This window comes from Aplysia californica, unplaced genomic scaffold (genome assembly GCF_000002075.1).
Source record: "Aplysia californica isolate F4 #8 unplaced genomic scaffold, AplCal3.0 scaffold00114, whole genome shotgun sequence".
Lineage (NCBI taxonomy): Eukaryota > Metazoa > Mollusca > Gastropoda > Aplysiida > Aplysiidae > Aplysia > Aplysia californica.
In genome coordinates, this window is record NW_004797384.1 from 1,386,813 (window position 1) to 1,398,651 (window position 11,839).

At 39.3% G+C, this 11,839-nt stretch overlaps 1 protein-coding gene across 1 annotated transcript in view; it reads left to right on the forward strand.

Moving 5' to 3' along the window:
• The window catches only part of LOC101849122, a 145,993-nt gene that overhangs the window by 16,214 nt on the left and 117,940 nt on the right, over nt 1-11,839 (forward strand). Inside the window, exon 2 of the mRNA XM_005095837.2 lies at nt 7,607-7,721. Within this exon, the coding sequence (XP_005095894.2) occupies nt 7,684-7,721 (38 nt within the window). The 5' untranslated portion in view covers nt 7,607-7,683. The remainder of the gene's footprint in view (nt 1-7,606; nt 7,722-11,839) is intronic.

Below are 11,839 nucleotides of genomic sequence, written 5' to 3' on the forward strand. Positions count from 1 at the left end.
TCCTGGAGCAATTATGATATCGGAGGGCAGGTCTTGGACAACTGCGGACCATTTACAGCAACCGTAGGAGCCCAATTTGCACCACTAGTGGCACAGCTGACGGGTTCCTGGAAACATCCAGAGGTCAGGAAGTGCTGAAATCTGTCCCCTCCACAGTTTTTTTCATTTATCTTGACCGGATCATGCAGTTGAAGACGACGTAAAACACATACCTAAAATAAAGGATCGGATAAGAAAAGTAGCCAACTCCAGAAACTGGACCACTCGATGAGTTGCTGCTTGCTGACGGTACGGTGGCGTTAAACAGAGGAATTAATTGTTGGACTACAAGAGCATACAGGCCATCAAGCCAACCCACCGCTTGATCCACAGGGTGAGATAATATAAAGATAAACAACAACAAGACTAAACTGGTAAAATGACATAGGCTGAACGGCCCCAAAAACAGCATTAGGTTATTCAAGAGGCGGGACCTCCAAGTTTAAAGCCCATCTCCCAAAGGACCGAGCCAAATAAGAAATTTATATAAAGTGCCTTTCTCAAGGAATCCTCAAATCTGCAGCCTCTCCATTGTGGGTCTTAACCACTAGGCTACCGACTCAACTTTAGTAAGACTGAGGGTCTGAGTATCAACAGGAAACCCAACAATCTGGAGCTCAAAATTAAAATATTGCAAGTGAAGGTCAGTAAATCCAAATACATACACAACATTTTCACAGAAAATGACAAACTGGACATAGAAATCGATACGCTTTGCCCGTGCTAAAATGTATACGCAGTCACTAAACAATTTGAGCCGCTCACCAACATCTCAATGGGCTTGGACTGAAAAACTCATCTCCGCAATATTTATACGAAATTAACTTGCCACTGCCGAACGTGGTCCTTAACAAATCCACACGGGAGGAAAAAGACTTCTTGCGAAATGATACCTGAAATTAGCCTTAAATACACTGAACCATAAGAGACAAGATTAGGAACGAGGTAGCAGAACCAGGGTAGGAACGTTTGAGTGCTCCGCCATAATAATAACTACAACAGACAAAGGGGGAGGGGGGGGGGGAGACCGATCCTGCCAGCGCTCAAGGATGTTTTCAGACACAACCAGCATACAGTACAAACCTCTCTGGCTGAAGAATCCTGAGGAGACCAAGATATGACATGGATTGGCTGTCTAAAGGACATGCTCAGAGCTCACGACTTGACCTTCCTCCTGGCCACTCGACTCGCTGCTGACAGGTAGTTATTAGTTTTCCCCTCTACACCCCTCGGTTACCAGAAGACGGATAAAATAAAGAAAAGACAAAGTAAATGTCGACCGCATTAAAGGTCATTAGGCGATGTTTCAAAATGTGGACACATTTGAATATTATAATTACAATTATTGTTCACCTGTCAGGATTTTGAAAGCAGTGTATTTATGGGGGATTTTTTGTCAGTGTTTTACCACAATCACAACTACATAAGGTCGTATGAACGTGCGGGACACACCAAATTTCAGTTGAAAGTAAATGTTGAATTTTACCTGGGTGGTGGCTAAACCTACTCTTATCGATTTTTAGACCACCAAGGGATCTTTAACGTGTGCAGCTTGCGCACGGGACCTTCGAAATATTTCGTCCTTGTCCGAGAAGGATAGAGGTGTAGATCTTTCCTTCCAGAAGATCAGGGATGGGACTGAAAAACAGAAGTAAGGAGGAGTCAAGGAGTAACTGTAGAAAGGAGCCCACATGAGGGAGTAAAGGAGGTGAAGGGTGGGGGAAGAAAGTGGAAACAAAAGCAGACAACAGAGCATTGCTTGAGAGCAGGAAAGGAGATGAAAAGAGACAACTTAGAGAATACTTTTCATTGCTATCTGGATTCGAACACGGGACCTATTGAAGGAGATACGAAGGCCTTAACCTCTAAGCCATGAGAGCCCCCAAGGCAGAGTTTGATGTATTGTTTGAATACAATTAATTGGAAGGCGTAGCTCATCAGAACGTTCATGGACTTATGCTGTTTAGGGAATTTTACAACTGAAGAGTTTATATTGGAGATATAGACGGTACAATCTAAATAAACGTAAAGCGCTTGCAAGACCATTACACTTCTACCAGAAAACACTTTTTGAGTTATCAACACATTGAACTGCTTTTTTAAAGTTCTATAAAGGAGGTCAATTAATAATGTGTTCTTTTTTCAATCAAATTTAATTATAAGAGTTAATTAACAGGGTTGTTTCACGATGGTTAAAACATTACGGTTTTGTGCTACATTAACTCTGCTAAAATATTGTAAAAACAAATTGGCAATCAGGAAGCCACGGTTTGGTTTGCACGATACTATATTTTGTTGGCTAAGTGTTTCCATCGACTGGATGAAAAATAAAATCACCCTGAATCTGCAAATCTTCCAATAAAAATTAATACTATTGTGTTTATAGTAGCAACAACAAGCTTTAAAATGTCTGCTAAAGGTGCGAGCTAACCTTGGTAACTTTTTGAAGAACATAGCTGACGCATAGTAATATTATGTCTCGTCAGAAATAGATCAACGATAATGTTGCAACACATTTCTAACCAGCATGCATAATATTTTGAATCTCAGACATACATCTATGATCTCAGATAATATAATGTTTGAATACAACGTAGCTTGAATCAATACTAATTTGAATATTCGTTAGTACTAGCATTAATGTTGTTGCCGATCTTTTTTTAAGTTTAAGATTTGGGAAACATGCTGATTTTTTGTTTGTCCTTCGGGTTACTTTTTTTTGGGTAACATTATAGTGAAACCCGACTCTCGTCAAGATGCACACATTGTAAAAGTCGACATTTATTCCACCTGTTTGCCAAAAAAATTATTTTTGTTAATATTTTTAGAACTTTTGATTTTTAAAAAAATGTTTTGGGTTCAACTATTTTATTTCAACTTAAAAACGCACTTATGTATGGATTTTTATTGAAAACGTTTGGTCAAATGTCACTAAACATGTTACTTCCCCTTTCATAGGACGCAAAAGCTTTGGAAGCTACCATACTTTGGCAGCCTTTTTTCTAGCTAAATTTACTCTGAATACTGGCGACCCTGACTTCCTTCAACTGCAAATGTATCAACTTCTGTACAATAATAATAATAAGAGCATTAATTATATCCCGCCTTTCCCCACAGCATGGGCCCAATGCGTACATAGGAGATTAAAAACGCATTCATACTAACACCGTACAAATTCATCATGTGCGCACTTTTTGACAGCAACATTCTTTCCGACAATTAAAAAAAAGTGCTCATACAAAAAGGCAAAAGTACTGTTCATTAATTAAAATGTTTCTTAAATTATACAAGATAGACAAATGGTTGAGTGGGGTTTTTTTTTCAGTAATGTCATTGCAAAACAATAGGCATTAAGGTTATACCAACACCACTATTTATGCAAACTTTGTCGTGCACCTTTTTCCACTGTGTCGGGACATATCAGTATGTTATAAACAGTTGATTGCTTTTAAGTACAAGAAGGAGGAGGAGGTCCCGAAATGTGCTATTTTGAGAAAATAAAAAAAGGGAAGTATTTTTTACCCTTGTTAAGCTTCTTTAAAATACACGGCGTTTTCTCTATAACCAAATAAATATACACATACATGAAACTTAACTTCTTCTAAAGGTCCAATACCCACTTCTGGTCACGATTTCTGGAAACCCCGAAATCTAGGTTAGCCCGCTTGTCCTTAAAAAAGACCAATTCTTTTTTTCTCCGGCCGCCTGAGACCTAGTCCGTTTAGAAGTCTAATCAGCAGCATGTCTATTTGCACGCCAGTCCATCTATTTGCGTGCCAGTTCATCTATTTGCAAAATATGTGGGGGGGTCCGCACCCTGTGGGGAACATCTTTATTAATATTAAGGCTTCAAGGGAAAAAAGGTAATATTCTACTAACGACATCTTCTCAGAATGGGCGTTACTTAAAAGGATAAAATCATATTCCTGTTACCATGGAAACGAAGTTTCATAGGACTCTCGAACTATATAAATCACGAAGCCTTGACAGCCATTTTCTCAGTAAGCTTATCTATGAAACCCGGTGACGGCACCTCCTTCAATCGCAAATAGTTCGACTTCTTTTCAGGATATATGGGTATATATAAACAAGATTTAATATTTATAATACAAATGATTCCATAAGCCTCAAAAGTTGACGTGCACCTGATTCCACCGTGTCATGCCAATTATTATAACTGGTTTTTTTTCGTGGAGATTTAATAAATGTGTTTGTAACTGCATACAACCCCCCCCCCCCCCCCAAACCAAAAAAAACCCAAATCACACAAATAGAAAAAAATACACCGAACCCTAAACTTCGTGGTGGTTTAAAAAATCTCTTGCTATCCAAAATTGAAATCCTACATTGTCTAGTACTGTTCGATACTGTAAGTGATGACATCGACGTCGCTCTTCCTCGGTGCCGCCATTTTGGGGGTCAGCCACGGGTAGATTCGACATTTCGATTTGACAAACTGATACAAAAATGTGAACGAGTCGAATGCCTAATTTACTCTAAGGTATTGAATAAAGAGGGGGTGGGGTTGGACAAGAGGTAAAAAATTATAAAACAGGGGCGAGCGGTTGGGGGGGGGGGGGGGGAAGAAAGAGGAGGGGGTGGCCCATTCAACCTCATACCCCAGTACTAGTTTTATTTCTCCTTCCGTGAATAAAGGAACAGGAGATCATGAAATTTTACTGGTTTTAGCAAGCTACTGTGACAACTTTTCCCATTTAAAATCTAGTGTTTTATAGCAAACCAGTTTCATTAAAAAATATAAACCAATGTACAATGTTTTTTAAAATGCACAAAAAATTGAGGTAGTCAACCCAGTACCGCTACAAACACTGAGGGTAATTAATTGTCATTTACAACAAGAACAAAAAAAAGGTTTAATTCAGATATCTAGATTCCAGATATTATAATGTTTCACATGATCGCCGGTCGTGGCAAGCTGGATAATAATGAACTGGGGATATGGAATAAGGAGAGGAGGGTGGGCGAAAAACTGCAAATTAATAAGCAGTTGGGGGGGGGGGGTTATTCGATACCTGAGAGCAGTGCAAGTAGGATTCATTCAATTCCGCAAGCTGAAAAGATCAAGGTTTGTAAATAGTCCGCCTTGTATTGTTTATAAAATAATTTTTTAAAAACTAAACGTTCATATGGGAATACCTTATTTGTGAACGTGGGAGGTCGTTTGAAGAATTTCCTTGGTTCGTGGATAAGGTCCTTTGCGATGGACTATTTCACTTCGGAATAGCTCTCTCTCTCTCTCTCTCTCTCTCTCTCTCTCTCTCTCTCTCTCTCTCTCTCTCTCTCTCTCTCTCTTTCTCTCTCTCTCTCTCTCTCTCTCTCTCTCTTTCTCTCTCTCTCTCTCTCTCTCTCTCTCTCTCTCTCTCTCTCTCTCCCCCCCCCCTTTCCCTCCATCTGTCTCTTGCTCGTTTTGCTATCAATAAAGCCATTTCATACAAAAATTACTGTAGGCATCACGTTTCATTTATTTATAGCGCCTTTTCTGTTGCAATACATTTGGTTTATTGTATCATTTTGCTTGTTGGTGGTCGGTGGGTGATCTACTGTGGTTTGCTCCTTTACCTCATTCCTATCAAATACGTATCATCCGCATCTCTCCAAATGCGTTTTTTTAATGTTTGCTATTTTCTTGCACCCCTGTATTCTTCGGCACTTATGATATTATTGCCTTGTTGTATTTCACGTGCTGTAAAACTGTTATTAAAACAATATAAAGCAGGGTGTTTTAGCTCATGGTAAAAGCCGAGAGCCGAAAGCCGAATGAAATGTTAATGCAGTAGTAAATTTTAGAATTAGAAAAAAACTGTGACGAAACAAATCGTACAGTCAAAATTGTTTAATTAACTATAAATCCGAAAAGAGACCAAACAGAGAGCACGCTGTTAGCCAAAAGGCATTTACAATTCTCTTTACATCTCTTCGGCCTTGCGTACGTCAGTCAAAAATAACCTAATTCGGCAAAATCCGATTTCACTGTATTCGAGCCGTAGGTAGACAGATAGATAGGAAAGAAAGAAACCTGATACATAGAGATAGATAGATAGATAAGTAGATAGATAGATAGATAGAGAAACCGCACGTTTTGCCCCTTGAGATTTGTGCCTATAAAGCGGCAAAGGGCGTGTCTTGGGACTGATATCCTGCCCGCTAAACTTAATAATAAAGGCCCAATTCAATCAAGATTTCTTCGGGTTTCTTCTTGGAATCTCCCGGCGAAAGGCATTACCATAGCGTTTAACCTCGGGGACTAGCGCTTTTTATATAATATGCCGGGACGGGAATGCGATCCTCTAGCAACCAATAAAACAATCACATCGGAACAGACATACGCACACACAACCTTTATTTCCCGCCTCCCCCTACTCCTTTCCACATCTGCCAAATTGCTCATCTCTCTCTCTCTCTCCTCTCTCTCTCTCTCACACACACACACACACACTCACACACACACACACACACACACACACACACACACACACACACACACACTCCCCCCCTCCCCCCTCCTCTCTCTCTTTCTTTCTCTCTCTCTTTCTCTCTCCAAGTATCTCTCTCGTTCTCTCTCTCTCTCTCTCTCTCTCTCTCTAACTTTCTATCTCTCTCTCTAAATCTCTCTCTTTTTTTCTCTCACTTTCTATCTCTTATTGTCTCTTTCTTTCATACACACAAACACACAGACACACACACACACACACACACAAACCCCCGCACACATACACACACACACACACACACATGCACACATACACACACTCAGACACGTAAACATGTGAGCGTTGGGATGTCGTTCACTGGCTTGCAATCTTAAGTGTACATTGAAACAAAACACACATACACACACTATAACTCATACAAAAAACACGTTTACTATGACTTATTTTATTCTAGTGACTTTTGCTTCCTTAATCGTTACTTAGAGTCTATTCCAGTTTTGCGTGTATGGAGCACAAACTGAAAGCTTCTAAAATGAGAGTCAGTGAGACTCACTTGTTCTGTGTCAGAAGGCCTTTTATTGGCGTTAGAAAGTTGTTGCAACAACGCAAGCTGATAAAATAGGACATTCGAATAAAAGCCTCTAAGAGGCAGGAGCTGTTTGTTCATTAGGACAATAGAGACGGGGAAGCAAGCCTTCGAAGAAAGTTCTAAAGTCGCTTTTAAAAGTACAATGCATTATTCGTTTTGTTTTGTTTTCATTTCGTTTTGTTTTTTAATAAGAAGCTGAGCAAACAAATTACATCATTTATTGATTACGAAGTATTCTTTGTATAAATTTACTATTAAATATTGTAGCAGGAGTTTAGTTGTTTTAAGTTTGTAGACCAGTCGTGAAAACAATCTTGAGAACATTGATCTGATCCAGAAATGCTACAATATAGATAATTACAACGACAAAGGAACAACTGAATTCCATCTTCTGTCAACTCTGTTTTCTGTCGTTCTTTCTTCTTCCCTTAGGCCCCATACAAATTAGGAAAACTTCAACCTGTTAAAAGGCTGCGAGTATGCAAATGACGCAATTTTCACCCGTTTGTCTTATTTCCCCATCAAGTAACGTCACGCTTCCAGACGCGCGAAGAGTGAAAGTCTCCCTAGTGTGTGCATGGTGCTTTAGACGCTCTGTGGTACATGAGACTACACTTAGACGCTGTCTGGAAGAGAGTGAGGTAAGACATTTTTATGTACGGCGTTGTGGTGAAATTGGGCGCTCGTCAAATTTAACGAATGCGAAGAAGACGAATAGCTAGGATAGATCTAGATGGGTATTCTTTAATGAAAAGCATGGCAAATGATCTGGTTTTATGATTATACCAGTAACTCCGCATTCCCCCAAAAGATGACGATCGCCTGATTCCACTATGCCCTGACATTCTTGAATATCCTGAAGTGTGACTTTACTGTGTGCAGATTTGGAGAGAGTGTGTGGGGAAGAGAGGGTGAGGACGTCCGGTGGGGAGGGATGCTAAGGCGTTTGTGGGTATATTTAAAGTAAGCCACTGTACTTCTGTGTGTTCCCCAACAGCTGTTAGAGGCAGCCACCTAGTAGTATGCTGTAGTTTTATCTTAAAAGACAGTATATCCAATTTTAAACGATACTGACTTATTAATTCTACCTCTCGGAAAGTTGGCGAGTGTTCTGGTATGATTTGCTCCTTCTGTCATATTATCAAACATCCATCGTCCTCATTTCTCCTCCGCTTTCTGTTTGTTTCTCTCTTGTAACCATCCAAATCGTCGGCACATGTATAACTTTATTGTGTTGCACAGGCTCTTACTAAAAGTGAAACTAAGATTCCACCTCATTGTTTAAAAATAAGGCACACTTTTCTGCCTTGGTGTGGTGTCGACGTATCGATAAATAAGGCGGAAAAAGTGGCCTGAATACGTTCAGAGAGAACGGCAGTTGAGTGGCAAACATGTGCGGGGTTTGGGTTCCTCCAGAACATTTACACAACTGGATGCACTGTTTTTTAAAAACCCTCCAGTATGAGGGAGCAAAGACGTATGGGCAAAATACGAAAACAAATAGCCGAGATAATCTAACAGCAGATTATGCTGTAATCCGATTGACCTTCAGCGCAAAGCTGTGCTTTAGTTCTTGAGGACATAAATATTAAAATTTGCACTAAGAAAATGTCAGTGGAATTAATAATGTTGAAAAAAAACAACAACCAAAGAAATAAAACAAAAAAAGCAACAAAAAAATATAACCCTAAAATCGAAACGCATGAGTTTGCAGCTTTCATTGGCACAAAACCACCTACCAGAGCTGATTTTGATTAACTACTGCAGTAAGCTGCGGTGTTACCGAAAATAATAACCCCGATTCAGGACATCAAACTCTCATTTCAGGACTCAAGCGAAAAGTCAACAGAGCGCCAAGTTGATGAAAAATATTGCTGGGACTTTTTCTTGCTAGTTTCTTGTTCATCGTGGGGTATGGTATTGATTTGGCGCTACTTTAAACGCAGTAGGCTGGACTCAGAGGAGGGCTCTCCGAATTCGACACCCATCTGCGGTGAGACCCAATCAAGTAGCAAGACAACTTTTTAAACGAACTCAGACCTTCCATCTCCTCTTTTTCGGGTATTCGAACCGCGGTCACATGCTTGATAGTCTAGTAAATATTAGTAGGATAACAGTATAACACCCCTCCCCCCCCCAAAAAAAAAAAAGGATTTCACTTTAATTCCATTTTCACCGGGATGAAAATACACAAATCCAACCGATGGGTGCCAGTAGTTTTATGGCTCAAAGTTTTGCTGAAGAGTTCCTGTGGCAGTTCGAAATGGGAAACACTGGTTTAGGGAGGTTTTTTTTTGTATAATGCTTAAACAGCTACCGTCCTTATCTCTCCTCCTTCTTTTTTACGTTTGTTGTTACTCTCTTGTAACACCTCTAATCTTCGGCACTTATATGACCTTATTGTGTTGCAAGTACCGTAAAACTCTTTACTAAAACTAAACTGTTTGGGGGTTGAGGGGGGGGGGGCGTGTTAGAAAAATATCAAAATGTATCATTTTGTCTTTTTCTAGGGCAATTAATGTATTGTCGTATAGTATCAATGTAACCTTCGATTCTTTCAAGATAGCCCAATTGTTAAAATTCTTTTGCTGTGCCCGGCTAAGCATCTCTTCCAGACACAGCCCTTTATTCCTACTTGCAGCATTCATTTGTGTCTTTGGTGTAAATGTGCTTTGCTGTCGCATGCAACAGACCAAAGTTCGATTCCCGAGTAGAGAGAACTTTTTATCAAGTGTCTCTGTCTTTCTGCTAGGATGCTGTATCCCTCTCAGGCCGGAATGATCCTAACAGGCAGGGTCAGAATCTTACCTCCTACTAATTATCTAAATTGTGTTGATGAAAGTGTAAAAACATTTACAATAAGAAAAGTGAGATTACCATAAAAAGAAACACATATAAAGAGACGTTAGTTACTTGTAATCTATAAAAAGCGCATTCGATTTTACTCTGGTTACTTTAATCTTTTGACTGTACTCTCAAGTCGGGGTTAGCTCTACGTACGGCCCACAATTCAGAATAGGCAAAGAAAATTAGCGCGATTGTTTCTCCTCGGACCCACAGTCTGTGTACACTAAGCCGTGAATGCTGCTGAAAATTGGCCCGATTCAATTGAAGTCCACTCTCGAGATTAGAGGCTTGCTCCCCAAGTTCGTTTTTTTTCTTTGTTTTTGTTTTGAGGAGTTTTGTTGTTCTTGTTTTTCTTCTAGGTTCAGTTAATATTTATTTTTTAGGTGGTTTTCTTTTGTTTTCTGGAAATAAAAAACCGTCTGTGTACCTAAGGGATTGGAAGCGGAGATTTTAAGAGGGCACCGAGTCCATTCCACTCGAATATATCCCAATAATTACCTTTCGTCTTTCAGAAATTGCTATCTCGGTTGATATTCCTCAGAGACGCAGACGAATAATTTTTTCTGAAACCTACGCTGTTAAGGGTATCCACAGAGCTTGAAATAATGAAAAGGGGAACCTTTCTTTGTCGCTCAGTTAGATTATAATTATACGCAACCTTCGAATTATAAAGTTCTATCTGACATTTTGGCCGTTTTGAGTTTACCGTCAATTTACTCAAATTTAGGTAGATTTTTCTGAGCATATATAATTTTGTAATGTTACAGTAGAGAAATATAACAAAACACGTCTGCAAAACAGCAGGCAACCCAAGACCCAAAAAGCGAGGTACTCGTCGGGAGCAAGTGATTTGAGAAGTGTGGATAAAGATGTAATTAGGGACATCATAATATTTATCCAATATCCATAACGAAATAGAATCTGCATTCTTCCGTGTTGAGCTTAATAGTAGAAAGGGTTTTGAATAAATGTAGCAATTAAACGTAGTATTTCTAGGGCTAGGTATGTACCAAGCCCTTAGTTGTTGTTTTTTTAAAGTATCAATAACGGTTGCAAATACTAAGAAAATATTATTTTGGTCTGTTTTATTTAAATTAAAATTTTTAATTTTGAAAGGAGTAAGAAAATGTACCTAATGTTCGTACACTGATTAAAAAGAAAAAATTAAACCCATGTTTCTCTATGCTGCAAGTGTTTGTTTCTTGGCTTAGAAGAGTTGAACAGCTTGATGAAAATTGCTATCATTTACTTTTTCGAAAGACACCCCCCCCCCCAAAAAAAAAACAAGCAAAAAAACAACAACAAACAAACCCAACCTAATCATGAAAACTAAAATACCAACGTCTTCTGCATTCTGTTACGTAAGTTTAGACTGTTCACGTTTATTGGGAGTGTCAAAGGGATGCCTCCAAACCTAAAGCAAACAATGTTCAGGTACATAATAGTATTGGTCGAGCAAGCTATTGAAGGGGGTGGGGTGAGGGTGGGAGGGGATGAGAAGCAGGAAATGGAGATAATTTCTTTACAAAATACGTGACAATTTGTTAGGTATTAGATCTAAATCCTTTTGAGGCACATATTTATTCTAATAAAATCTTGGTTGGGGTTTGGAGAGCTGTTTTCGTTTTCAAATCTGTCGCAATTTGAAAAATATCTATTGGTCTAAATACTTTTTGGCCATATTCTTAGAAAGTGTATACTAGCGTGGCCTTTTCCGGCTCCATATTAAAAATTTATGGAGTGCTTAGTTCCTTTTTTGGGAAAGATTGCAATTAGTGTTACAGCCATATGCGCGTCTTCGGCCTTTTGTATAGACATCTCGTCTTCAGGTCTAGAGACTTAAAATCATTCAACTATCCGTCTCGTTGTCTATCTATCAGACTCCCCCACCCTTCTCTTCTCCCTCCACCCC